This window comes from Carcharodon carcharias, chromosome 19, assembly GCF_017639515.1.
Source record: "Carcharodon carcharias isolate sCarCar2 chromosome 19, sCarCar2.pri, whole genome shotgun sequence".
Lineage (NCBI taxonomy): Eukaryota > Metazoa > Chordata > Chondrichthyes > Lamniformes > Lamnidae > Carcharodon > Carcharodon carcharias.
The window spans coordinates 108,254,046-108,279,594 of record NC_054485.1 but is presented as its reverse complement, the minus strand read 5'-3'; the positions used below and the strand labels follow the sequence as shown (position 1 = coordinate 108,279,594).

The window sequence follows — 25,549 nt, the reverse complement described above, 5'->3', positions numbered from 1 at the left end:
ATTGCATGCAATGCCAGAATTTTTACATATAGTCATAGATTTATATGGCACAGAAACAGACCCTTCGGTCTATCGTGTCCATGCCAGCCATCAAGAACCTATTTATTCTAATCCCATTTTCCAGCACTTGGCCTGTGGCCCTGTATGCTATGGTGTTTCAAGTGCTCTTCTAAATACTTCTTAAATTTTATGAGGGTTCCTCCCTCTACCAGCCCAAAATGAGCACTTGAAACACCATAGCATACAGGGCCACAGTCCAAGTGCTGGAAAATGGGATTAGAATCAGGCAGTGTGTTCCAAATTCCAAACACCCTCTAGGTGAACATTTGTTTTCCTCAAATCCTCTCTAAAGCTCCTGCTCCTTACCTTAAATCTATGACCCCTGGTTATCGACACCTCTACTAAGGGGAAAAGTTCCTTCCTATCTACCCTATCTATGCCCCTCATAATTTTGTATACTTCTATCAGGTCCCCCCTCAGCCTTCTCTGCTCTAAGGAAAACAACCCTATCCTATCCAGTCTCTCTTCATAGCTGAAACACTCCAGACCTGGCAACATCTCGGTGAATCTCCTCTGCACTCTCTCCAGTGCGATCACATCCTTCCTATAGTGTGGCAACCAGAGCTGCACACCAGCTGTGGCCTAACTAGCTCCAACATAATCTCCCTGCTCTTATATTCTATGCCTCGGCTAATGAAGGCAAATATCCCGTATGCCTTCGTTTAACCACCTTATCTACCTGTGCTGCTGCCTTCAGGGATCTATGGACATGTACACAAAGGTCCCTCTGATCCTCTGTACTTCCTAGGGTTCTACCATTCATTGTGTATTCCCTTGCTGTGTTAGTTCTCCCAAAATACATCACCTCACACTTCTCAGGATTAAATTCCATTTGCCACTGCTCTGCGCATCTTACCAGCCCATCTATATCACATGGCGGTCTAAGGCTTTCCTCCTCACTATTTACAACACCACCAATTTTCATGTTATCTGCGAACTTACTGATCATGCTTCCTACATTCAGGCCTAATTGTCTTAGGAAGGCAATAGTGAGTTGCGTCCTTGAACTGCTGCGGTCCATGTGAACATATGAACATGGAGCAGGAGTAGGCCACTCAGCCCCTCGAGCCTGCTCCGCCATTCAATAAGATCATGGCTGATCCGAATGTAACCTCCCACCTACCCCGATAATGTTTCACCCACTTGTTAATCAAGAATCTAACTCTGCCATAAAAATATTCAAAGACTCTGCTTCCACCATGTTTTCGGGAAAAGAGTTCCAAAGGCTCACAACCCTCTCAGTGAAAAAAATTTGCCTCATCTCTGTTTTAAATGGGTGACCCCTTATTTTTAAACAGGGACCTCTAATTCTAGATTCTTTCACAAGAGGACATATCCTCTCCACATCAACCCTGTCAAGACCTTTCAGGGACCTAAAGGTTTCAATCAAGTTGCCTCTTACTCTTCTAAACTCCAGTGGATACAAGCCTAACCTGTCCAGCCTTTCCTAATAAAACAACCAGCCCATTCCTGGTATTGGTCTAGTGAACCTTCTCTGAACTGCTTCTAACGCTTTTACATCCTTCTTTAAATAAGGTGACCAATGCTGTACACAGTACTCCAGATGTGGTTTCACTAGTACTCTGTACAACTGAAGCATAACCTCCCTACTTTTGTATTCAATTCCCCCTTGCGATAAATGATAACATTCTATTAGCTTTCCTAATTACTTGCTGTACCTGCATGCTAGCCTTTTGTGATTCATGACACTCCTGACTTGGAAATATATCGCCGTTCCTTCACTGTCACTGGGTCAAAATCCTGGAACCCCCTTCTTAACAGCACTGTGGGTGTTCCTACACCACATGGACTGCAGCGGTTCAAGAAGGCAGCTCACCACCTTCTCAAGGGCAATTAGGGATGGGCAATAAATGCTGGCCCAGCCAGCGAAGCCCACATTTCGCGAATTAATAAAAAAAATGCATTAGGACGTCCAGATCCCTCTGAATCTCAGAGCTCTCAACATTTAGATAATAACCTTCTTTTTTATTCTTCCTGCCAAAATCGACAATTTCATACTTGCTACGTGTGGTATGGGTACACCCACAGTGCTGTTAGGGATGGAGTTCCAGGATTTTGAGCCAGCAACAGTGAAGGAACAGCGATATATTTCCAAGTCAGGATGCTAAGTGGCTTGGAGGTCATGGTGGTGTTGTTCCAATACATCTGTTTCCCTTGTCATTCTAGATGGTAAAACTTGCATATTTGGGAAGTGCTGAAAGAGGCTTGGCAAGTGGCAGCAGTGCATCTTGTTGATGGCACACACTGATGTCACTGTGCATCTGTAGTGGAGGGAGTGAACAATGTGGGTAGGGTGCCAATCAAGTAAGCTACTTTGTCCTGGATGGTCTCAAGCTTCTTGAGTGTTGTGGGAGCTGCACTCATCCAGGCAAGTGGTGGAGAGTATTCCATCACACTCCTGACTTGTGTCTTGTAGATGGTGGACAGGCTTTGGGGAGTCAGGAGGCGAGTTACTCACCTCAAGATTCCCAGCCTCTGATCTGCTCTTGTAGTCACAATATTTATATAGCTATTCCAGCTTAGTTTCTGGTCGATGATAACCCCCAGGATGTTGAGGGTAGCACCAAGGGTATGCTGCAGTGTTGCTAGTGCGGTCTTTCACATTAGCCGTGAAACAGGGACTCTGTCTGCACTTATAACTGGACATAAGAGATTCCACCACTGCTATTTGGAGGAAGAGTAGATGATGTAAAAGGTTAACATCAGGTGCTCCATGATTCTGATGTAACTACTGATGGAACTATGATGCAATGTTACATGACTAAGTAACTGTGGTCTGGAGAGAAGCAGGAGTACAACCTTGTGTAGAGTACTCAGATGTGGATTGGTCTGTAAATAAAGAAGAATGGTCTTTACAAATAGCAGTCTATGGTAGTATTCTTAGGGTAACAGGCAGACCCCAAGGAAACCTCATATAGACCCCGAACTCAAGATGTAACAGGGAAGGGCTCCTCAATGCCCTGAACTAACATTTACTCCTCAATCAATGTCAGTAAAAATCAGAGTACCTGGTCATGGCTGTTTGTGGGAGCTTGCTGTGTACAAATTAGCTACGGCATTTCATGCATTGCAATGGTGACTATATTTCACTGGCTATAATTTGCTTTGGGATGTTCTAAAGTTGTGAAAGATGCCATATAAATGCCCATCTTCCTTTCGGGAGATATCTTGTTCCGGGGGGTGCCTTATTGCTTCTGTTCTGACACTGCCAGCCATGATCAATTTACTCAACATAGCTAGTCTTCCTCTTCTTCTCTTGAATGGAGGCTAACTCCTTCTTGCTGTATTAGTCTCAGACAGTAGCTGAGACGACAGGGAGTCCTAATATTTCAGTGAATTTAATAATGCAATGAAATTTATTTAATAGCAGCGAGTGAATTCATGCCCTGAACACATGGCTGATTCCCAGAGGCTTTTAAAGAGACAAGTGCTCTCAAAAAGGTTCAAATAACAAAAGACTGAGCAAGAAAAGAAAGTATGAGTTCCTACATTGCCTTCCACAAACTCAAGACACCCTAAAGCCCTTCACAGAAAATAAAATTAAATAGAATTATTGTCATTTGGCAGTACAGACCTTGAGTGTTAATGAAAAAAGAGACACGTCAAGGCTTTTCGTCTGGCACTCATCAGGACACTTCGCAAGGATACTAATATGGGGGGAAAACAACAATTTATTCTGTATGTGAAGAGAAGGCTGATTCGTTGGCACGTGGACTCTGATTAGTAATGGTGTTGCTATGGAGAATGAACCAGTGATGGTGACTGACAGTTAACTGCCAAGCATTGTTTGAAATTTAAACCAGGGCAGCTTGACCCTCATTGGTCAAGGTATTGCCCTGAGGAACGAGTCAGCGAACGGCTGTCACTTATCTTGTTTAGCTGAAACAGGTGTAATGTATACATGTTCTTTCTGTCTGCATAAAACAGGGCCCTGTGTATTAATATATGTAGCTTCCACACAAACGTGCCACACTGCGAGCCCAATTGGTTGTCGGAGTAATTCTTAAGATGCTAAGGATTATTTAGCAAATGTTGTCCAATCGTGGAATTGCATCTAATGTTGGACATTGTGTTTTGAGTTTTGCAAGCACGGGCTGGTTGGGTACAGTCAGTACCTTGACCATCGCGACAAAAGGCTAACTGTCAGTCACCATCACTGGTGCATTCTCCATGGCAATGCCTCTACCAATCAGAGTCCGCTTGCCAACCAATCAGCACCCTCTTTGCATACAGTATAAATTGTTGTTTTCCTCTCGTACTGGTATTCTTGTGAAGTGCCTTGATGAGTGCAAGACGAAAAGCTTCAACATGTTTCTTTTTTCAGCGATACTCAGAATGATTGTTTTAGACCAATATATGGACACTGACTGGTAGGTAAGAACCATTGGTTCTGTCAGCATACCCCACACAATTGTACATTCTTGTGTACCTCAATATCTACACTCTCCACCCCAACCCCAAACTACGTGATTCCCTGCGAAAGTCGAAAAACCAGGGAAAATAAAACTTGGGACTCCTCCAGATGGTTGAGATTAGCCTGGCCCTGAATTCCCGACAGTGGTGATCTCTGCCCCAAATGGAACGTAAGCTGAGCCCTTGTTTTTTGATGCGGTGCATGTTTCACCAAATGGCTTCCATCTCCATGATGCTTCTGATTCTCCCTCCAGGTTTTAGTGGCAATGAAGTGCAATTTTATCTCAAAGCAGGGCGCTCCAGTTGTCTCGCACATTCCTTTTTTCCACAATAAGCTGTTGCCAGTGGTCACCACACTGGTGGAGGGTCATACGCACTCGAAATGTTAACTCTGTCTCTCTCTCTCCACAGATGCTGCCAGACCTGCCGAGTCTTTCCAGCATTTTCTGTTTTTGTCTTGCCTCACTGGCTGATAGACCAGCAACACCAACCCAACCTGACTCTGGAAGGAGCGGATGGATGTTGAAGGTGGCGGACGGACGGGGTGCCAGTCAAGCAGGGCTGCTTTGCCGTGGATGGTTTCGAGCTTCTCGAGTGTTGTGTGAGCTGCACGTGCCTTGTCCAGGCAAGTAGGGAGTATTCCATCAAGCTCCTGACTTGTGTCTTGTAGATGGTGGGCAGGCAATCTGAGCACCAAATTCAATGTGACACATCAGTGCCACTCTGGGACCAGTGTTGTATTGTCAAATGTGCCATCTTTTAGATGAGATGTTAAACCAAGGCCCTGACCGAGCTCTCCAGCGGATGTAAAACATCCCATGGTCCAAAGGAGAACTCGGACAATATTTACCCCTTTAAAATCACCAAAACAGGCTCTCTGGTCTTTGTCACATTGTTGTTTGTGAGATGTGCAATGAACCACTTGGCTTTGCTTTTTCCAGCATTACGACAGCGATTGAACTCCAACAAGTATCTCAATGACTGTACAGCCCTTTGGGACATCCTGTGGCTGTGAAAGGTTCGATATAAGTGCACGTGTTCCTTTTTCTGCCTCCCCTTAATGACGGTTACCCTTAGCGCCTGAAAAGTGGAGCTTTATCTAAAAGGATCCAGATCAATCTAATGCAACGTGCTCAGTGCACAATTGAAGGTAGATGGGTTCATTCACGGAATATGGGTGTCGCTGGTAAGACCAGTATTTATCGCTTGTCATTAGCTGCTCTTAAGAAGGCAGTGGTGAGCCACCTTCTTGAACTGCTGCAAGCGTAGCAGATTGGTAGAGCTGAGCAGCTCGCTTGGCATTTCAGAGGGAGGTTAGAAGTCAACGATGTTGTTATGGATCTGGAGTCACATGTAGATCACAACAGGTAAAGATGACAGATTTCCTTCCCTGAAGAACATTTGAAACAGGCAACTTATTACAACAATCCCAGTGGTTTAACAGTCATCGTTACTGATACTAGCTTATTATTCCAGATGGATTTAATTAACTGAATTTAAATTCCCCTCATGCCATCGTGGGGTTTGAATTTATGTCTCTACCTCATTAGTCTAGGATCTCTGGATCACTAGTCTAGTAATTTAACCACAATAATACCATACCCACTAGTCATAGTGACCTATCGTCAGCACAATGAGTACCCTACAGTTTGTTGTGATAGGAAAAATGTGTCAGACAATGAGAGTTCACTGTACTGAGATAAAAGCTCACTTCATTGTCACTAAACCCTTCTGGGGAACCAGAGAAGTCAGGAAGATAAAAACTGTGTTTATACAAAGTACATCACATCAAAACAAAGGTCCTGTTTCCACATCACTGCAAAAGCTAAGCTCAATACAGCATGAGTCACACAGCCAATGTACATTCAAGGTAATACCACCAGAGTGCAGGGACAGTGATAGGGACTAGGTGGTTCAGTGGGTTAAGCACATGTAGTCCTTTTTAAATTCTTTCCTGGGATGTTGGCGTAACTGACTAGGCCAGCATTTATTGCCCATCCCTAATTGCCCTTGAGAAGGTGGCGGTGAGCTGCCTTCTTGACCCACCACAGTCCATGTGGTGTAGGTACACCCACAGTGCTGTTAGGGAGGGAGTTCCAAGATTTTGACCCTGCGAATGTGAGATATGAGTTTGGGGTCAAGTATGATCAACATTCCCACTGCATGTGGCTCACTAAGTAGCACCCTCACCTCTGAGTCAAAGGTCTGGTGACTTGAGCACAGGATCTGGGTTCACTCTCCCATTACTGCAGTACTGAGTGAGTGTTGCACTGTTAGAGGTACTATCTTTCAGATTAGACATTAATCTGGAGGTCTGTCCTCTCAGTTGGAGGTAAAAAAAAGGCACCAGGCACTATTTTGAGATGGGCAGGGGAGCTCTTCCATGTCCAGGACCAACATTTATCCCTCAGCAAATAGAACCATAGAATAGGACAGCATGCAAGAAGGCCGTTCAGCCCATCCACTCAGGACTGGCTACTCCAGTGAGCAATCCAGCTAATCCCACTCTGCTGCTCTTTCTCTACATCTCTGCAAGTTTTTCTCCTTCAAATATTTCTCCAACTCCCTTTTGAAGACAACTATTGACTCTGTCTGCATCACCCTATAAAGCAGCATATTCCAAATTCTATGGTTGCATAATAAGAATCTTCCTCATGTTTACCTCTGGCTCTTTTGCTAATCCCCTTAAATTCATGCCTTCAAGTTATCAATCCTTCAGTCCATTGGAAACAGTTTCTCTTTATTTACTCGATTTAAACTTGTCATGACTTTAAACACCTCCCTAAAATGTACACTGCTTTAACAGGAACAGCCCCAGCTTGTCCAGTCCACCTACAACACTGCAATCCCTCATCCCTGATCAATTCAAGTATACCACTCTCTATCCACTCCAAAGCCTTCACATCCTTCTAACGTTTGGTGCTCAGGGATGGATACAACCCTCCAATGGGGTCCAGTTTAGTGTTTTAGAAAGGTTTAGCGTAAACGGTGTTTACGAGTGTCACTGATTGAACATATTGCCTGGTCAATATCACACCAATTGCTGGTGGGAGCTTGCTGTGTGCAGATTGGTTGCTACGTTTCCTACTTTGTACTGGTTACATTTTATTAAAAGTACTTAATTGGTTATAAAGTGCTTCGGGTCATCTTATACGAATGAAAAAATTAGAAGCAGGGGCTGGCCATTCAGCCCCTTGAGCCTGCTCTGCCATTCAGTAAGATCATGGCTGATCTGATTGTGGCCTCAACTCCACATTACTGCCTACTCTTGATAAACTTTGACTCCCTTGTTAGTCAAGAATTTATCTATCTCTGCCTTAAAAATATTCAACGACCCTGCCTATACCACTCCCTGGGAAAGAGAATTCCACAGACTCAAAACCCCGTCTGAGAGAAAACATTTCTCCACATCGCCACCTTAAATGGGAGGCCCCTTATTTTTAAACAGTGACCCCTATTTCTGGTCTCTCCCACAAAAGGAAAAATCCTCTCAGCATCTGCCCTGTAAAGACCCCTCAGGATCTTAAAGGTGAAGGAGAAGGAGTATAATGTGGAAAAGTGTGAACTTGTCCACTTTCACTGACACCATACCTGGAGTATCGTGTTCAGTTTTGGTCTCCTTACCTTAGAACAGATATAATTGTCATAAAGGGAGTGCATGAAGGTTCACCAGACTGATTCCTGGGATGGCAGGATTGTCATATGAGGAGCGATTGGGTCGACTAGACCTGTATTCCCTGGAATTTAGAAGAATGAGAGAGGATCTCATTGAAATGTATAAAATTCTGACAGGGCTGGACAGACTGGATGCAGGGGTGATGTTTCCTCTGGCTGGGGGTGGGGTGGGGGGGCTGTCTAGAACAAGGGGTCACAGTCTCAGGATACAGGGTACAACATTTAGGACTGAGATAAGGAGAAACCTCTTCACTCAGAGGGTGGTGAACTTGCGGAAATCTCTACCACAGAGGGCTGCAGAGGCCAAGTGACTGAATATATTTAAGAAAGAAATAGATTACTGTACTCTAAAGGTGTCAAGGGGTATGGGGAGGGTGTGGGACTATGATGTTGAGATAGAGTATCAACCATGATCATATTGAATGACGCAGGCCAAGTAACCTACTCCTTCTCATGTTTTCCATGTTTCTATGTTTAATCAAGTTGCTTACACTCCTAGACTCCAATGGATACAAGCCTAACCTGTCCAACCTTCCTCTTAAGACAACCCGCCCATTCCAGGCATTTGTTTAGTAAACTTCTCTGAACTGCTTCTAATATTTTTACGTCCTTCCTTAAAGAAGGAGACCAATACTGAACACAAAACTACAGATGTGGTCTCACCAATGTCCTGTACAACTGAAGTATAACGTCCCTATTTATATATTCAATTTTCCTCACAATAAATGATAACATTCTATTAGTTTCGCTAATTACTTGCTGCACCTACATACTAACCTTTTGCAATTCATGCACTAGGATACCCAGACCCCTTTGCATCTCAGAGATCTGCAATCTCTCACCATTTAGATAATACACTTCTTTTCTATTCTTACTGTCATTACTATCTCCATTAATATTCTTCCTTTCCAAAGTACTCACCCAGTCCCATTTTGAAAGATGCTAAAGGGAGTTAAATTAGACATTGGACAGGATGGCTGTGTGGACACAGAATTCTCAGAATCTCATTCGATCCAGTTACAAGCCACAGTCAACATTCAGTTCCATTGATTTCAGTTCCACTGGATATCAAGCGTGTGATACAACAGGCAGAAAATTATATTCTTCCTAATTTGTATCCCTCGTATCAAATTTCAACCCCCATAGCCTTTGTCTCCCAGCAAGGCATTGCTTGGTGTGTGCATCAAAGATATTACATGGAACTTTAGAACACTGATGCAGGCCATTCAGCCCAACTGGTCCATGCCATGCTCCATACAACCCTGCTCCCACCGTGCTGCATCTCGTCCTGTGAACATATCCTTCTATTCATTTTTCCGTTGTCTAGTTTCCCCTTAAATGCTTCTAAGCTATTTGCCTCAGTGTGGCAACAAGTTCCACAATCTTGCCTTCTTTTGAGTAAAGGAGTTTCTCCTGTATTCTCAGTTGGATTTATTAGTGGCTATCGCATATTGATGGCTCATAGCTGTAGACTCCCAGCATTAAAAATATCAACAACTTGTAATTATGGAGAACTGTTAGTGCAGTAAAATGTTCCAAGGTGCCTCACAGGAGCAATTATCAAACCAGATTTGACTTAATGAGACATTAGGACAGGTGACTGAAAATTAGTCAAAGAGTTTTAAGGAGCATCTTCAAGAGGAAAAAGTGAGAAAGTTGGGGTGGAGATGCGTAGGTAGGGAGCTCCAGAGTTTGGGACTGAGGCAGCTGAAGGCACAGACCCCAATGGTGGAGCGGTTAAAGCCAGGGATGCTGAAGAGGTCAACATTAGAGGAGGAGTGCAGACATCTTGGAGGGTTGTGGGGTTGGGAGAGGTCGCAAAGATAGGAAGGGGTGAGGCCATAGAGCAATTTGAAAACAGAGATGAGTCATGGTTCTCCTGGACCAATAGGAACGCAGTGGCGTGATGGATGAAGAAGAGTTTGAAATGGGTAACAAGAGGGAACAAATTCTTTAAGTATACCGGATCGAATCTCTTCACTACTTTCAGGAATCCGGTTGTCCAGATTTTTTCTAGAGAAAAGAGTCCCTTTTCGTTTTTTGCCATTCTTGTGTATGGTTAGCGGGGTTTTGCTTCCTACCTTGCGGGATCCTGTGAAGATGGAGCGCAGATGTTCCTTGGCAGCGGTCACCCTCGCCAACGCTCTCTCCTTTCTCAACGTCTTTGGTGAAGGCAAGCTCCAGCCACTCTCTGTTTTCTGCTTGCTCTTCAACTGGCTGCTGGAGATGAAGTCCCGCCTCTCCCCATCGCGCGCCAGGTTGCCATCACTGTACGTGCGCCACATGCCCAGGTCCTCCACGCCCAGGCGATAGGCCGTGTCATGACTGCCGAGCCCCAGGCTGTCACAGCTCTTGTCCGACTCGTCGAAGCTGTCACCGGCCAGTTGATGCAGGGTGTCCACACTCAGGCTGTACTCCTTCTCGATCCTGACCTCCGGGATGACCACCTTCTGCTCTTCCCCTGCCGCCTTCGTCTCCCTGCCGGCTGCAGCCTCCATCCCAGCCTGCTCCTTCGCCTCCTGGCAGTCGCTCGTCGAGCGCTTGCACCGGCGGAGGATTTGTCGTGTCCACGGCAGGAACTCGCAGTCCAGCAGGCAGCCTTCCGATCCCACTTTCCGCAAGTTTCCAAAGTGGCTTTTCAACATCTGTCGAGAGAACAAGGGAACACCAGTTAGATTCGGGAAGGAAAGAAGGAAGGATTGAATGATTAACTGTATTTACATAGCTCCTTTCACCACATCTGGGGGCTTCCCAAAGTGCTTTATAACCGAGGAAGCACTTATGAAGTGTGTTCACTGTTGTAATGCAGGACAAACAGCAGACATTCAGTGCAGAGCAAGCTTCCACAAACAGCAATTACTGGATAATCTGCCTTTTTAAACAACTTTTGTTGAGGGATACAGAGGAGAACTCCCCACCCCTTTCCTCCTCTCACCTCTCTTTTCTTAGCAATACTGGTCTTGAGACCAGTTTCCCTGAGAGGGCAGATGCGACTTTGGTTTAAAGTCTCATCTGAAGAGCAGCATCTCCGACAGTGCAGTGCACTGTCAGCACCGAACACTGTACCCATCCTGCACACGATGTACTGACACAGATCTTTCACTTGGTGACCATTGTACTTCCAGTTCCTTCTGGAGATGTCTTATTTCACACAGTGAAATCTTTGTTATTTTTCAAAGCAATATTGACTTCATTGCTATTGAAAGCATCTGTCTTTTATCTAGTGCCTTTTCTTATTATTTCACCAATTCATTATTCAATTTATAACTTGCTTCCTGTGAACCCAAGAGTTTTCTTTCTGGTCAATGAGAGATTAACCCAGTTAAGCCCAAGTATTTCATTCTTATTTTCTATCCTCCTCTCCTGAAGACAATTTAGCTCAGATGGAAAAGTTAAACAGCTGGCATGGCACCACATGCCCATTTTACACACAAAGTCCGATATTCAGTTCCAGTGAGGTTAATGGAATTGATTATCTACTGCACGTTGTAACAGGAATCTGATATATGGTAATTCCTGCCTTATGCTAGCACCTGGGGCAAATCTGAACCCTAATGTCTCTGTTTACTGTATGACACAGTATTCAAACTATGTCCTATCAGATACAGTCTCTATTTAAACAGTGTCTGATAGTAAGAAGTTTATTTAAAAAGTGTCCTACAGTAAAGAGAGTCCATTTTAACAGTATCTGACAATAAACAGAGTCTACTTAAACACAGCCTCTTTGAACAACAGCAGACAAAATCCTGACTGAAACTACAGCAAAATCTTCTAATAAGAGCATGGCTATGTCCATGGAAATGGAGGTGTTGGAGTTTATTCACATCATACAAATGACGTGAAAGACATCAAATCTCATGATTTACAGTGGTGCAGTGTCCAGTCATGATGGGATAATTACAAAGTCATCAGTTACTGTAGGAGATGGTTTAAATAGACTGTTTATGTAGGGCACTGTTTAAATAGATTCTGTTTACTGTTGGGCACTGTTTAAATAGAGTCTGTTTTCTGTAGGACACTGTTTAAGTAGATTCTGTTTACTGTAGGGTACTGTTTAAATAGATGATACTGTTTAGATTAAGTGTGTTTACTGTCGGGCACTCTTTAAACAGACTTTTTACTGTAGGACTACTTAAATAGATTCTGTTCACTGTAAGGCACCATTTAGATAGACTGTTTACTGTGGGGCACTGTTTAAATAGTCTGTTTACCAGAGGCACCATATAGATAGACTGTTTACTGTACGGCACTGTTTAAATAGTCTTTACCGTAGGCACCATTAAATAGACTGTTTACTGCTGGACTGTTAGATAGACTGTTTACTGTAGGGCACTGTTAGAATAGACTGCTGTAGGACACTATTTAAATAGACTGTTTACTGTGGACATTGTTTAAATAGGCTGTATACTGTGGAGCACAGTTTAACTAGACTGTTTAATGTAGGGCACTGTTTAGATTAAGTGTGTTTACTGTCGGCAACTCTTTAAACAAACTTTTTACGGTTGGACACTATTTAAATAGACCCTTTTTACTTTAGGGCACTGTTAAATAAACTGTTTACTTGAAGATACTGTTTAAATAGACTGTTTACTATGGTGCACTATTTAAATAGATTGTATTCTGGAGGACACGTTTACTGTAGGGCACTGTTTGGATAGAGTCTGTTGACTGTCAGGCACTCTTTAAACAGATTAGTTACTGTTGGACACTTTAAATAGACTGTTTACTGTAGGAAACTGTTTAATCAATTCTATTTACTGTAGGGCAATGTTTAAATGGACTGTTTACTGTAGGATAAAAACAAAAAAACTGCGGATGCTGGAAATCCAAAACAAAAACAGAATTACCTGGAAAAACTCAGCAGGTCTGGCAGCATCGGCGGAGAAGAAAAGAGTTGACGTTTCGAGTCCTCATGACCCTAGTTCTGTCGAAGGGTCATGAGGACTCGAAACGTCAACTCTTTTCTTCTCCGCCGATGCTGCCAGACCTGCTGAGTTTTTCCAGGTAATTCTGTTTTTGTTTTTGTTTACTGTAGGACACTGTTTAAATAGACTGTTTACTCTAGGGCACTGTTTAAATAGACTGTTTACTCTAGGGCACTGTTTAAACAGCTGGTAATGTAGGGTACTGCTTAGATGGAGTATGTTTACTGTTGGGCAATTTTTAAACTGACTTTTAACTGTTGATTCTGTTTACTGTAGGGCACAGTTTAAATGGACTGTTTATTGTGGGACTATTTAGATAGATTCTGTTTATTGTAGGGCATAGTTTAAATAGACTGTTTATTGTTGGACTATTTAAATAGATACTGTTTACTTTAGGACACTGTTTAAATGGACTGTTTACTATAGGACACAGTTTAAATGAACTCTGATTACTGTAGGGCACAATTTAAATGGACTGCTTACTGTAGGGCACTGTTTAAATAAACTATGTTTACTATAGGGCACAGTTTAAATGAACTGTTTACCCGTAGGACTGTTTAAATAGATTAGTGCACTGTTAAAATTGACTCTGTTTACTGTAGGGCACTGTTTAAACAGGCTTTTTATTATCGATTTAAATAGATATTTATCTATTTAAATAGATACTGTTTACTTTAGGACACTGTTTAAATGGACTATTTTTACTGTAGGGCACAGTTTAAATGGACTCTGCTTACTCTAGGGCACTGTTTAAATGGACTCTGTTTATTGTAGGGCACAGTTCAAATGGACTATTTTTACTGTAGGGCACAGTTCAAATGGACTCTGTTTACTGTAGGGCACTGTTAAAATAAACTATGTTTACTATAGGGCACTGTTTAAATGAACTGTTTACTCTAGGGCTGTTTAAATAGATTGAGAACTTAAAATGGACTCTGTTTACTGTAGGGCACTCTTTAAATCGACAGTTTATTTTAGGACATTGTTTAATGTAGTGCACTGTTTAGATAGAGCCTGTTTAACGTCAGGTGTTCTTTAAACAGGCGTTTTACTGTTGGACACTGTTTAAATAGATTCTGTTTACTGTAGGGCACTGTTTAAATTGACTGTTTACTTTAGGGCACTGTTTAAACAGGTGGTAATATAGGGTACTGCTTAGATGGAGTATGTTTACTGTTGGGCACGTTTTAAACTGACTTTTTACTATTGGGCGATTTAAACAGATTCTGTTAACATAGCGCACTGTTTAAATGGACTGTTTACTGTAGGCACCATTTAAAGAGACTGTTTAATGTCCGACTGTTTAACTAGATTGTTTATTGTAAGGCACTGCTTAAATAGATTCAGTTTACCGTAGGGCACTGTTTAAATAGACTGTTTACTGTAGGGCACAGCTAAATAGACAGTTTAATGTCGGACAGTTTAGATAGACTATTTATAGTAAGGAACTGTTTAAATAGGTTCAGTTTACTGTAGGGCACTGTGTAAATGGAATCTGTATATGATGGGGGTACTCATAAATAGACTGTTTACTGTGGGGCACTGAATAGACGCTGTTCGCATAAGGGCACTGTTTAAATAGTGTTTATGATGGGGCACTGTTTAAATAGTGTTTATGATAGGGACACTGTTTATATAGTGTTTATGATGGGGACCCTGTTTATATAGTGTTTATGATGGGGAAACTGTTTAAATAGTGTTTATGATGGGGCAATAATTATATAGTATTTATGATGGGACACTGTTTATATAATGTTTATGATGGGACACTGCTTATATAATGTTTATGATGGGGAAACTGTTCATATAGTGTTTATGATGGGGACACTGTTTATATAGTGTTTATGATGGGGACACTGTTTATATAGTGTTTATGATGGGGACAATGTTTATATAGTGTTTATGATGATACACTGTTTATGTAGTGTTTATGATGGGGACAATGTTTATATAGTGTTTATGTTGGGGACTTTGTTTATATGGCGTTTATGATGGGGACACTGTTTATATAGTGTTTATGAGGGGGACACAGTTATATAGAGTTTATGATGGGGACACTGTTTAAATAGTGTTTATGATGGGGCAATATTTATATAGTGTTTATGATGGGACACTGTTTATATAATGTTTATGATGGGACACTGCTTATAAAGTGTTTATGATGGGGACACTGTTTATATAGTGTTTATGATGGGGACAATGTTTATATAGTGTTTATGATGATACTCTGTTTATACAGTGTTTATGATGGGGACTATGATTTTGTAGTGTTTATGATGGGGACACTGTTTATATAGTGTTTATGATGGGAAACTGTTTATATAGTGTTTATAATGGGGAAACTGATAATACAGTGTTTATGATGGGGACACTGTTAATATAATGTTTATGATGGGGACACTGTTTCTATAGTGTTTATGATCGGAAACTGTTTATAAAGTGTTTATAATGGGGACACTGTTTATGTAGTGTTTATGTTGAAGGCACTGTTAATATAGTGTTTATCATGGGAACACTGTTTATATAGTGTTTATGACAGGACACTTTATAGAGTGTTTATGATGGGACACTGTTTATATAGTGTTTATGATGGGGACACTGTTTGTATAGTGTTTATGATGGGGACACTGTTTAAATAGTGTTCATGATGGGGCACTGTTTATATAGTTTTTATGATTGGGACACTGTTTATACAGTGTTTATGATGGGGACACCGTTTATATAGTGTTTATGATGGGGCACTGTTTTTATAGAGTTTATGATGGGGAAACTGTTTATATAGTGTTTTTGATGAGGCCCTGTTTATAGTGTTTATGAAGGGGACACTGTTTATATAGTGTGTATGATGGGGACACTGTTTATATAGTGTTTATGAAGGGGACACTGTTTATAAAGTGTTCATGATGGGGACACTGTTTATGTAGCGTTTATGATGAAGGCACTGTTAATATAGTGTTTATGACAGGACACTTTATAAAGTGTTTATGATGGGACACTGTTTATATAGTGTTTATGATGGGGGCGCTGTTTATGTGGTGTTTTTGATGGGGACACTGTTTATATAGTGTTTATGATGGGGACACTGCTAATATAGTGTTTATGATGGGGATATTGTATATATAGTGTTTATGATGGGGAAACTGTTTATATAGTGTTTATGATGGGGAAACTGTTTATATAGTGTTTAAAATGGGGACGTTGTTAATAGAGTGTTTATGACGGGAAAACTGTTTATATAGTGTTTATGATGGGGGCACTGTTTATATAGTGTTTATGATGGGACACTTTATATAGTGTTTATGATGGGGGCATTGTTTATATAGATTTTATGATGGGGACTCTGTTTATAGAGTGTTTATGATGGGGACACTGTTTAAATAGTGTTTATGATGGGAATGCTGTTTATATAGTGTTTATGATGGGGACACTGTTTATATAGTGTTCATCATTGGGTTGCTGTTTATAGACCGTTTATGACAGGACATTTTATACTGCGTTTATGATGGGACACTATTTATATAGTGTTTATGATGCGACACTGTTTATATAGAGTTTATGAAGGGGACACTGTTTATATAGTGTTTATGATGGGGCACTGTTTATATAGTATTCATGATGGGGCACTGTTTATATAGTGTTTATGATGGGGACACTGTTTATAGTGTGTTTATGACAGGACACTTTATATTGTGTTTATGATTGGACACTGTCTATATAGTGTTTATGATAGGGGCACTATTTATATAGTATTTATGATGGGACACTGCTTCTATAGTGTTAACTATGGGGGCACTGTTTATATAGTGATTATGATAGGACACTGTTTGTATAGTGTTTATGATGGGGACACTGTTTGTATAGTGTTTATGATGGGGACACTGTTCAAATAGTATTCATGATGAGGCAATGTTTATATAGTTTTTATGATTGGGCACTGTTTAAATAGTGTTTATGATGGGGAAACTGTTTAAATAGTGTTTATGATGGGGACAATATTTATATAGTGTTTAGGATGGGACACTGTTAATATAGTGTTTACGATGGGACACTGCTTATATAGTGTTTATGATGGGGACACTTTTTATATAGTGTTTATGATGGGGGCACTCTTTATATAGTGTTTATGATGGGGACACTTTTTATATAGTGTGTATGATGGGGACACTTTTTCTATAGTGTTTATGAACGGAAACTCTTTATAAAGTGTTTATGATGGGGACACTGCTTTTATAGTCTTTATGACTCGATACTTTATATAGTGTTTATGATGGGATATTGTTTATATAGTGTTTATGATGGGTGCACTTTTTATATAGTGTTTATGATGGGACACTGTTTATATAGTGTGTATGATGGGGACACTGTTTGTATAGTTTTTATGATGGGGACACTATTTAAATAGTGTTCATGGTGGGGCACTGTTTATATAGTTTTTATGATTGGGCCACCATTTATATAGTGTTCAGATGGGGCCACTGTTTATATAGTGTTTATGATGGGGCACTGTTTTTATAGTGTTTATGATGGGGACACTGCTTATATAGTGTTTATGATGAGGCACCATTTATACAGTGTTTATGAAGGGGACACTGTTTATATAGTGTGTATGATGGGGACACTGTTTATATAGTGTTTATGATGGGGACACTATTTATATAGTGCTTATGATGGGGACACTGTTTAAATAGTGCTTATGATGGGGACATTGTTTATATAGTATATATGATGGGACACTCTTTATATTTTGTTTATGATGGGGAAACCATTTATATAGTGTTTCTGATGGGGACACTGTTATATAGGTTTTATCTTGGGGACAATATTTATATAGTGTTTATGATGGGAACATTGTTTATATAGTGTTTATGATGGCGACACTGCTAATATAGTGTTTATGAAGAGGATATTGTTTATATAGTGTTTATGATGGGGAAACTTATTATATAGTGTTGATGATAGGGGCACTATTTATATAGTATTGATGATGGGACACTGCCTATATAGTGTTAACTATGGGGGCACTGTTTATATAGTGATTATGATAAGACACTGTTTGTATAGTGTTTATGATGGGGACCCTTTTTGTATAGTGTTTATGATGGGGACACTGTTTGTATAGTGTTTATGATGGGGACACTGTTTAAATAGTGTTCATGATGGGGCAATGTTTATATAGTTTTTATGATTGACACTGTTTAAATAGTGTTTATGATGGGGAAACTGTTTAAATAGTGTTTATGATGGGGTCAATATTTATATAGTTTTTATGATGGGACACTGTTAATATAGTGTTTATGATGGGACACTGCTTATATAGTGTTTATGATGGGGAGATTGTTAATATAGTGTTTATGATGGGGACACTGTTTATATAGTTTTTATATTGGGGACTTTGTTTATATAGTGTTTATGATGGGGACACTTTTTACATAGTGTTTATGATGGGGGCACTGTTTATATAGTGTTTATGGTGGGGACACTTTTTATATAGTGTTTATGATGGGGACACTTTTTCTATAGTGTTTATGATCGGAAACTGTTGATAAAGTGTTTATGATGGGGACACTGCTTATATAGTCTTTATGACTGGATACTTTATATAGTGTTTATGATGGGTTATTGCTTATATAGTGTTTATGATGGGGACACTGTTTGTATAGTTTTCATGATGGGGTCACTGTTTAAATAGTGTTCATGATGGGGCAATGTTTATATAGTTTTTATGATTGTGACACCGTTTATATAGTGTTCAGATGGGGCCACAGTTTATATCGTGTTTATGATGCGGCACTGTTTTTATAGTGTTTATGATGGGGACACTGCTTATATAGTGTTTATGATGAGGCACTGTTTATATATTTTTTATGAAGGGGACACTGTTTCTATAGTGTTTATGATGGGGACACTATTTATATAGTGTTCATGAAGGGGTACTGTTTATATAGTATTTATGATGGGACACTTTTTATATAGTGCTTATGATGGGGACACTGTTTAAATAGTGCTTATGATGGGAACATTGTTTATATAGTATATATGATGGGACACTCTTTATATTTTGTTTATGACGGGGAAACCGTTTACATAGTGTTTATGATGGGGACACTGTTACATAGGTTTTATCATGGGGACAATGTTTATATAGTGTTTTTGATGGGGACACTGTTTATATAGTGTTTATGATCGGACACTGTTTATATAATGTTTTTAATGGGGACACTGTTTATAAAGTGTTTATGAAGAAGAAACTGTTTATATAGTGTTTACGATCAGACACTGCTTATATAGTGTGTATGATGGGGACACTGTTTATATAGTGTTTATGATGGGGACACTGTTTATACAGTGTTCATGAAGGGGCACTGTTTATATAGTGTTTATGATGGGACACTTTTTATATAGTATTTATGATGGGGTCACTGTTTAAATAGTGTTTATGATGGGGTCATTGTTTATATAGTATATATGATGGGATACTGTTTATATTTTGTTTATGATGAGGAAACCGTTTATATAGTGTTTATGATGGGGACACTGTTATATAGGTTTTATCATGGGGACAATGTTTATATAGTGTTTTTGATGGGGACACTGTTTATATAGTGTTTATGATCGGACACTGTTTATATAGTGTTTATGATGGGGACACTGTTTATATAGTGTGTATGATGGGGGCACTGTTTATATAGTGTTTATGATGGGGACACTGTTTATAGTGTGTTTATGACAGGACACTTTACATTGTGTTTATGATTGGTCACTGTTTATATAGTGTTTATGATGGGACACTGCTTATATAGTGTTAACTATGGGGGCACTGTTTATATAGTGATTATGATAGGACACTGTTTGTATAGTGTTTATGATGGGGACCCTTTTTGTATAGTGTTTATGATGGGGACACTGTTTGTATAGTGTTTATGATGGGGACACTGTTTAAATAGTGTTTATGATGGGGAAACTATTTAAATAGTGTTTATGATGGGGACAATATTTATATAGTTTTTATGATGGGGCACTGTTAATATAGTGTTTACGATGGGACACTGCTTATATAGTGTTTATGATGGGGACATTGTTTATATAGTTTTTATATTGGGGACTTTGTTTATATAGTGTTTATGATGGGGACACTTTTTATATAGTGTTTATGATGGGGAAACTATTTAAATAGTGTTTATGATGGGGACAATATTTATATAGTTTTTATGATGGGACACTGTTAATATAGTGTTTACGATGGGACACTGTTTATATAGTGTTCATGAAGGGGCACTGTTTATATAGTGTTTATGATGGGACACTTTTTATATAGTACTTATGATGGGGTCACTGTTTAAATAGTGTTTATGATGGGGACATTGTTTATATAGTATATATGATGGGATACTGTTTATATTTTGTTTATGACGAGGAAACCGTTTATATAGTGTTTATGATGGGGACACTGTTACATAGGTTTTATCATGGGGACAATGTTTATATAGTGTTTATGATGGGGACACTGTTTATATAGTGTTTATGATCGGACACTGTTTATATAGTGTTTATGATGGGTACACGGTTTATATAGTGTTCATGATGGGGACACTGTTTGTATAGTGTTTATGATGGGGACACTGTTTGTATAGTGTTTATGATGGGGACACTGTTTTAATATTGTTCATGATGGGGCAATGTTTATATAGTTTTTATGATTGGGACATTGTTTATATAGTGTTTATGATGGGGACACTGTTTATATAGTGTTTATGAAGGGGCACTGTTTATATACTGTTAATGAAGGGGACACTGTTCGTATAGTGTATATGATGGGGACACTGTTTATATAGTGTTTTTGATGGGGACAATGTTTAAACAGTGTTTGTGATGGGGACATTGTTTATATCGCATTTATGATGGGTCACTGTTTATATAGTGTTTATGATGGGGTCACTGTTTATATAGTATTTATGATGGGACACTGTTTATACAGGGTGTATGCTGGGGACACTGTTTCTATAGTGTTTATGATGTGTACACTGTTTAAATAGTGTTCATGATGGGGCACTGTTTACATAGTTTTTATGACGGGGACACTGTTTAAATAGAATTCAATATGAGACAATCTATATATAGAGTTTATGATGGGGACACTGTATATATAATGTTTATGATGGGCACATTGTTTATATAGTGTTTATGATGGGGACACTGCTAATATACTGTTTATGATGGGGATATTTTTTATATAGTGTTTATGATGGGGACACTGTTTATATAGTGTTTATGATGGGGACACTATTTATTTAGTGTTGATCATGGATGCACTGTTTATATAGTCATTATGATGCGGACATTGTTTATACATTGTGTATGATGGGGACACTGTTTATATAGTGTTTATGATGGGATACTGTTTATATAGTGATTATGATGGGGACACTGTTTATATAGTGTTCATGAAGGGGTACTGTTTATATAGTGTTTATGATGGGACACTTTTTATATAGTACTTATGATGGGACACTGTTTATACAGGGTGTATGCTGGGGACACTGTTTGTATAGTGTTTATGATGTGTACACTGTTTAAATAGTGTTCATGATGGGGCACTGTTTACATAGTTTTTATGATGGGGACACTGTTTAAATAGAATTCAATATGAGACACTCTATATATAGAGTTTATGATGGGGACACTGTTTATATAGTGTTCATGATGGGGGAACTGTTTATATAGTGTTTATGATGGGGACACAGTTTATAGTGTGTTCATGGCAGTACACTTTAGATAGTGTTTATGATGGGACACTGTTTATATAGTGTTTATGATGGGGACACTGTATAGTGTTTATGATGGGGACACTGTTTTAATGGTGTTCATGATGGGGCAATGTTTCTTTAGTTTTTATGATTGGGACACTGTGTATATAGTGTTTATGAAGGGGACACTGTTTTAATGGTGTTCATGATGGGGACACTTTTTTAATGGTGTTCATGATGGGGCAATGTTTATATAGTTTTTATGATTGGGACACTGTTTATATAGTGTTTATGATGGGGACACTGTATAGTGTTTATGATGGGGACACTGTTTTAATGGTGTTCATGATGGGGCAATGTTTCTTTAGTTTTTATGATTGGGACACTGTGTATATAGTGTTTATGAAGGGGACACTGTTTTAATGGTGTTCATGATGGGGCAATGTTTCTTTAGTTTTTATGATTGGGACACTGTGTATATAGTGTTTATGAAGGGGACACTGTTTTAATGGTGTTCATGATGTGGACACTGTTTTAATGGTGTTCATGATGGGGCAATGTTTATATAGTTTTTATGATTGGGACACTGTGTATATAGTGTTTATGAAGGGGACACTGTTTTAATGGTGTTCATGATGGGGACACTGTTTTAATGGTGTTCATGATGGGGCAATGTTTATATAGTTTTTATGATTGGGACACTGTTTATATAGTGTTTATGATGGGGACACTGTTTTAATGGTGTTCATGATGGGGCAATGTTTCTTTAGTTTTTATGATTGGGACACTGTGTATATAGTGTTTATGAAGGGGACACTGTTTTAATGGTGTTCATGATGGGGACACTGTTTTAATGGTGTTCATGATGGGGCAATGTTTATATAGTTTTTATGATTGGGACACTGTTTATATAGTGTTTATGATGGGGACACTGTTTATATAGTGTTTATGATGGGGACACTGTTTTAATGGTGTTCATGATGGGGCAATGTTTCTTTAGTTTTTATGATTGGGACACTGTGTATATAGTGTTTATGAAGGGGACACTGTTTTAATGGTGTTCATGATGGGGACACTGTTTTAATGGTGTTCATGATGGGGCAATGTTTATATAGTTTTTATGATTGGGACACTGTTTATATAGTGTTTATGATGGGGACACTGTATAGTGTTTATGAAGGGGACACTGTTTTAATGGTGTTCATGATGGGGACACTGTTTTAATGGTGTTCATGATGGGGCAATGTTTATATAGTTTTTATGATTGGGACACTGTTTATATAGTGTTTATGATTGGGACACTGTTTATATAGTGTTTATGATGGGGACACTGTTTATACAGTGTTTATGAAGGGGCACTGTTTTTATAGTGTTTATGATGGGGACACTGTTTATATAGTGTTTATGATGAGGCACTGTTTTTATAGTGTTTATGATGGGGACACTGTTTATATAGTGTTTATGAAGGGGCACTGTTTTTATAGTGTTTATGATGGGGACACTGTTTATATAGTGTTTATGATGAGGCAATGTTTGTATACTGTTTATGAAGGGGACACTGTTCATATAGTGTATATGATGGGGTCACTGTTTATATAGTGTTTATGATGGGGACAATGTTTAAACAGTGTTTATGATGAGGACATTGTTTATATCGCATTTATGATGGGACACTGTTTATATATTGTTTATGATGGGGGCACTGTTTATATAGTATTTATGATGGGACACTGTTTATACAGGGTGTATGCTGGGGACACTGTTTCTATAGTGTTTATGATGTGTACACTGTTTAAATAGTGTTCATGATGGGGCACTGTTTACATAGTTTTTATGATGGGGACACTGTTTAAATAGAATTCAATATGAGACACTCTATATATAGAGTTTATGATGGGGACACTGTATATATAATGTTTATGATGGGCACATTGTTTATATAGTGTTTATGATGGGGACACTGCTAATATACTGTTTATGATGGGGATATTGTTTATATAGTGTTTATGATGGGGACACTGTTTGTATAGTTTTTATGCTGTGTACACTGTTCATATAGTGTTTATGATGGGGGCACTGTTTATATAGTGTTTATGATGGGACACTGTTTATACAGTGTGTATGCTGGGGACACTGTTTGTATAGTGTTTATGATGTGTACACTGTTTAAATAGTGTTCATGATGGGGCACTGTTTACATAGTTTTTATGACGGGGACACTGTTTAAATAGAATTCAATATGAGACAATCTATATATAGAGTTTATGATGGGGTCACTGTATATATAACGTTTATGATGGGCACATTGTTTATATATTGTTTATGATGGGGACACTGCTAATATACTGCTTATGATGGGGATATTTTTTATATAGTGTTTATGATGGGGACACTGTTTATATAGTGTTTATGATGGGGACAATATTTATTTAGTGTTGATGATGGATGCACTGTTTATATAGTCATTATGATGGGGACACTGTTTATACATTGTGTATGATGGGGACACTGTTTATATAGTGTTTATGATGGGATACTGTTTATATAGTGATTATGATGGGGACACTGTTTATATAGTGTTTATGATGGGGACACTGTTTATATAGTGTTTATGCTGTGTACACTGTTTATATAGTGTTTATGATGGGGACACTATTTATTTAGTGTTTATGATGGATGCACTGTTTATATAGTCATTATGATGGGGACACTGTTTATACATTGTGTATGATGGGGACACTGTTTATATAGTGTTTATGATGGGATACTGTTTATATAGTGATTATGATGGGGACACTGTTAATATAGTGTTTATGATGGGGACACTGTTTATATAGTGTTCATGAAGGGGCACTGTTTATATAGTGTTTATGATGGGACACTTTTTATATAGTACTTATGATGGGACACTGTTTATACAGGGTGTATGCTGGGGACACTGTTTCTATAGTGTTTATGATGTGTACACTGTTTAAATAGTGTTCATGATGGGGCACTGTTTACATAGTTTTTATGATGGGGACACTGTTTAAATAGAATTCAATATGAGACACTCTATATATAGAGTTTATGATGGGGACACTGTTTATATAGTGTTCATGATGGGGGAACTGTTTATATAGTGTTTATGATGGGGACACAGTTTATAGTGTGTTCATGGCAGTACACTTTAGATAGTGTTTATGATGGGACACTGTTTATATAGTGTTTATGATGGGGACACTGTTTGTATAGTGTTTATGATGGGGACACTGTTTAATGGTGTTCATGATGGGGCACTGTTTACATAGTTTTTATGATGGGGACACTGTTTAAATAGAATTCAATATGAGACACTCTATATATAGAGTTTATGATGGGGACACTGTATATATAATGTTTATGATGGGCACATTGTTTATATAGTGTTTATGATAGGGACACTGCTAATATCCTGTTTATGATGGGGATATTGTTTATATAGTGTTTATGATGGGGACACTGTTTGTATAGTTTTTATGCTGTGTACACTGTTTATATAGTGTTTATGATGGGGGCACTGTTTATATAGTGTTTATGATGGGGACACTATTTATTTAGTGTTTATGATGGATGCACTGTTTATATAGTCATTATGATGGGGACACTGTTTATACATTGTGTATGATGGGGACACTGTTTATATAGTGTTTATGAAGGGGACACTGTTTTAATGGTGTTCATGATGGGGAC

At 39.0% G+C, this 25,549-nt stretch overlaps 1 protein-coding gene across 2 annotated transcripts in view; it reads right to left on the bottom strand.

Moving 5' to 3' along the window:
- LOC121291897 (regulator of G-protein signaling 3-like) overlaps positions 1 to 25,549 on the bottom strand; it is a 231,763-nt gene that overhangs the window by 30,329 nt on the left and 175,885 nt on the right. For both annotated transcript variants that reach the window (XM_041213549.1, XM_041213550.1), the window contains one exon: positions 10,251 to 10,814. In XM_041213549.1, the coding sequence (XP_041069483.1) occupies positions 10,251 to 10,814 (564 nt within the window). The remainder of the gene's footprint in view (positions 1 to 10,250; positions 10,815 to 25,549) is intronic.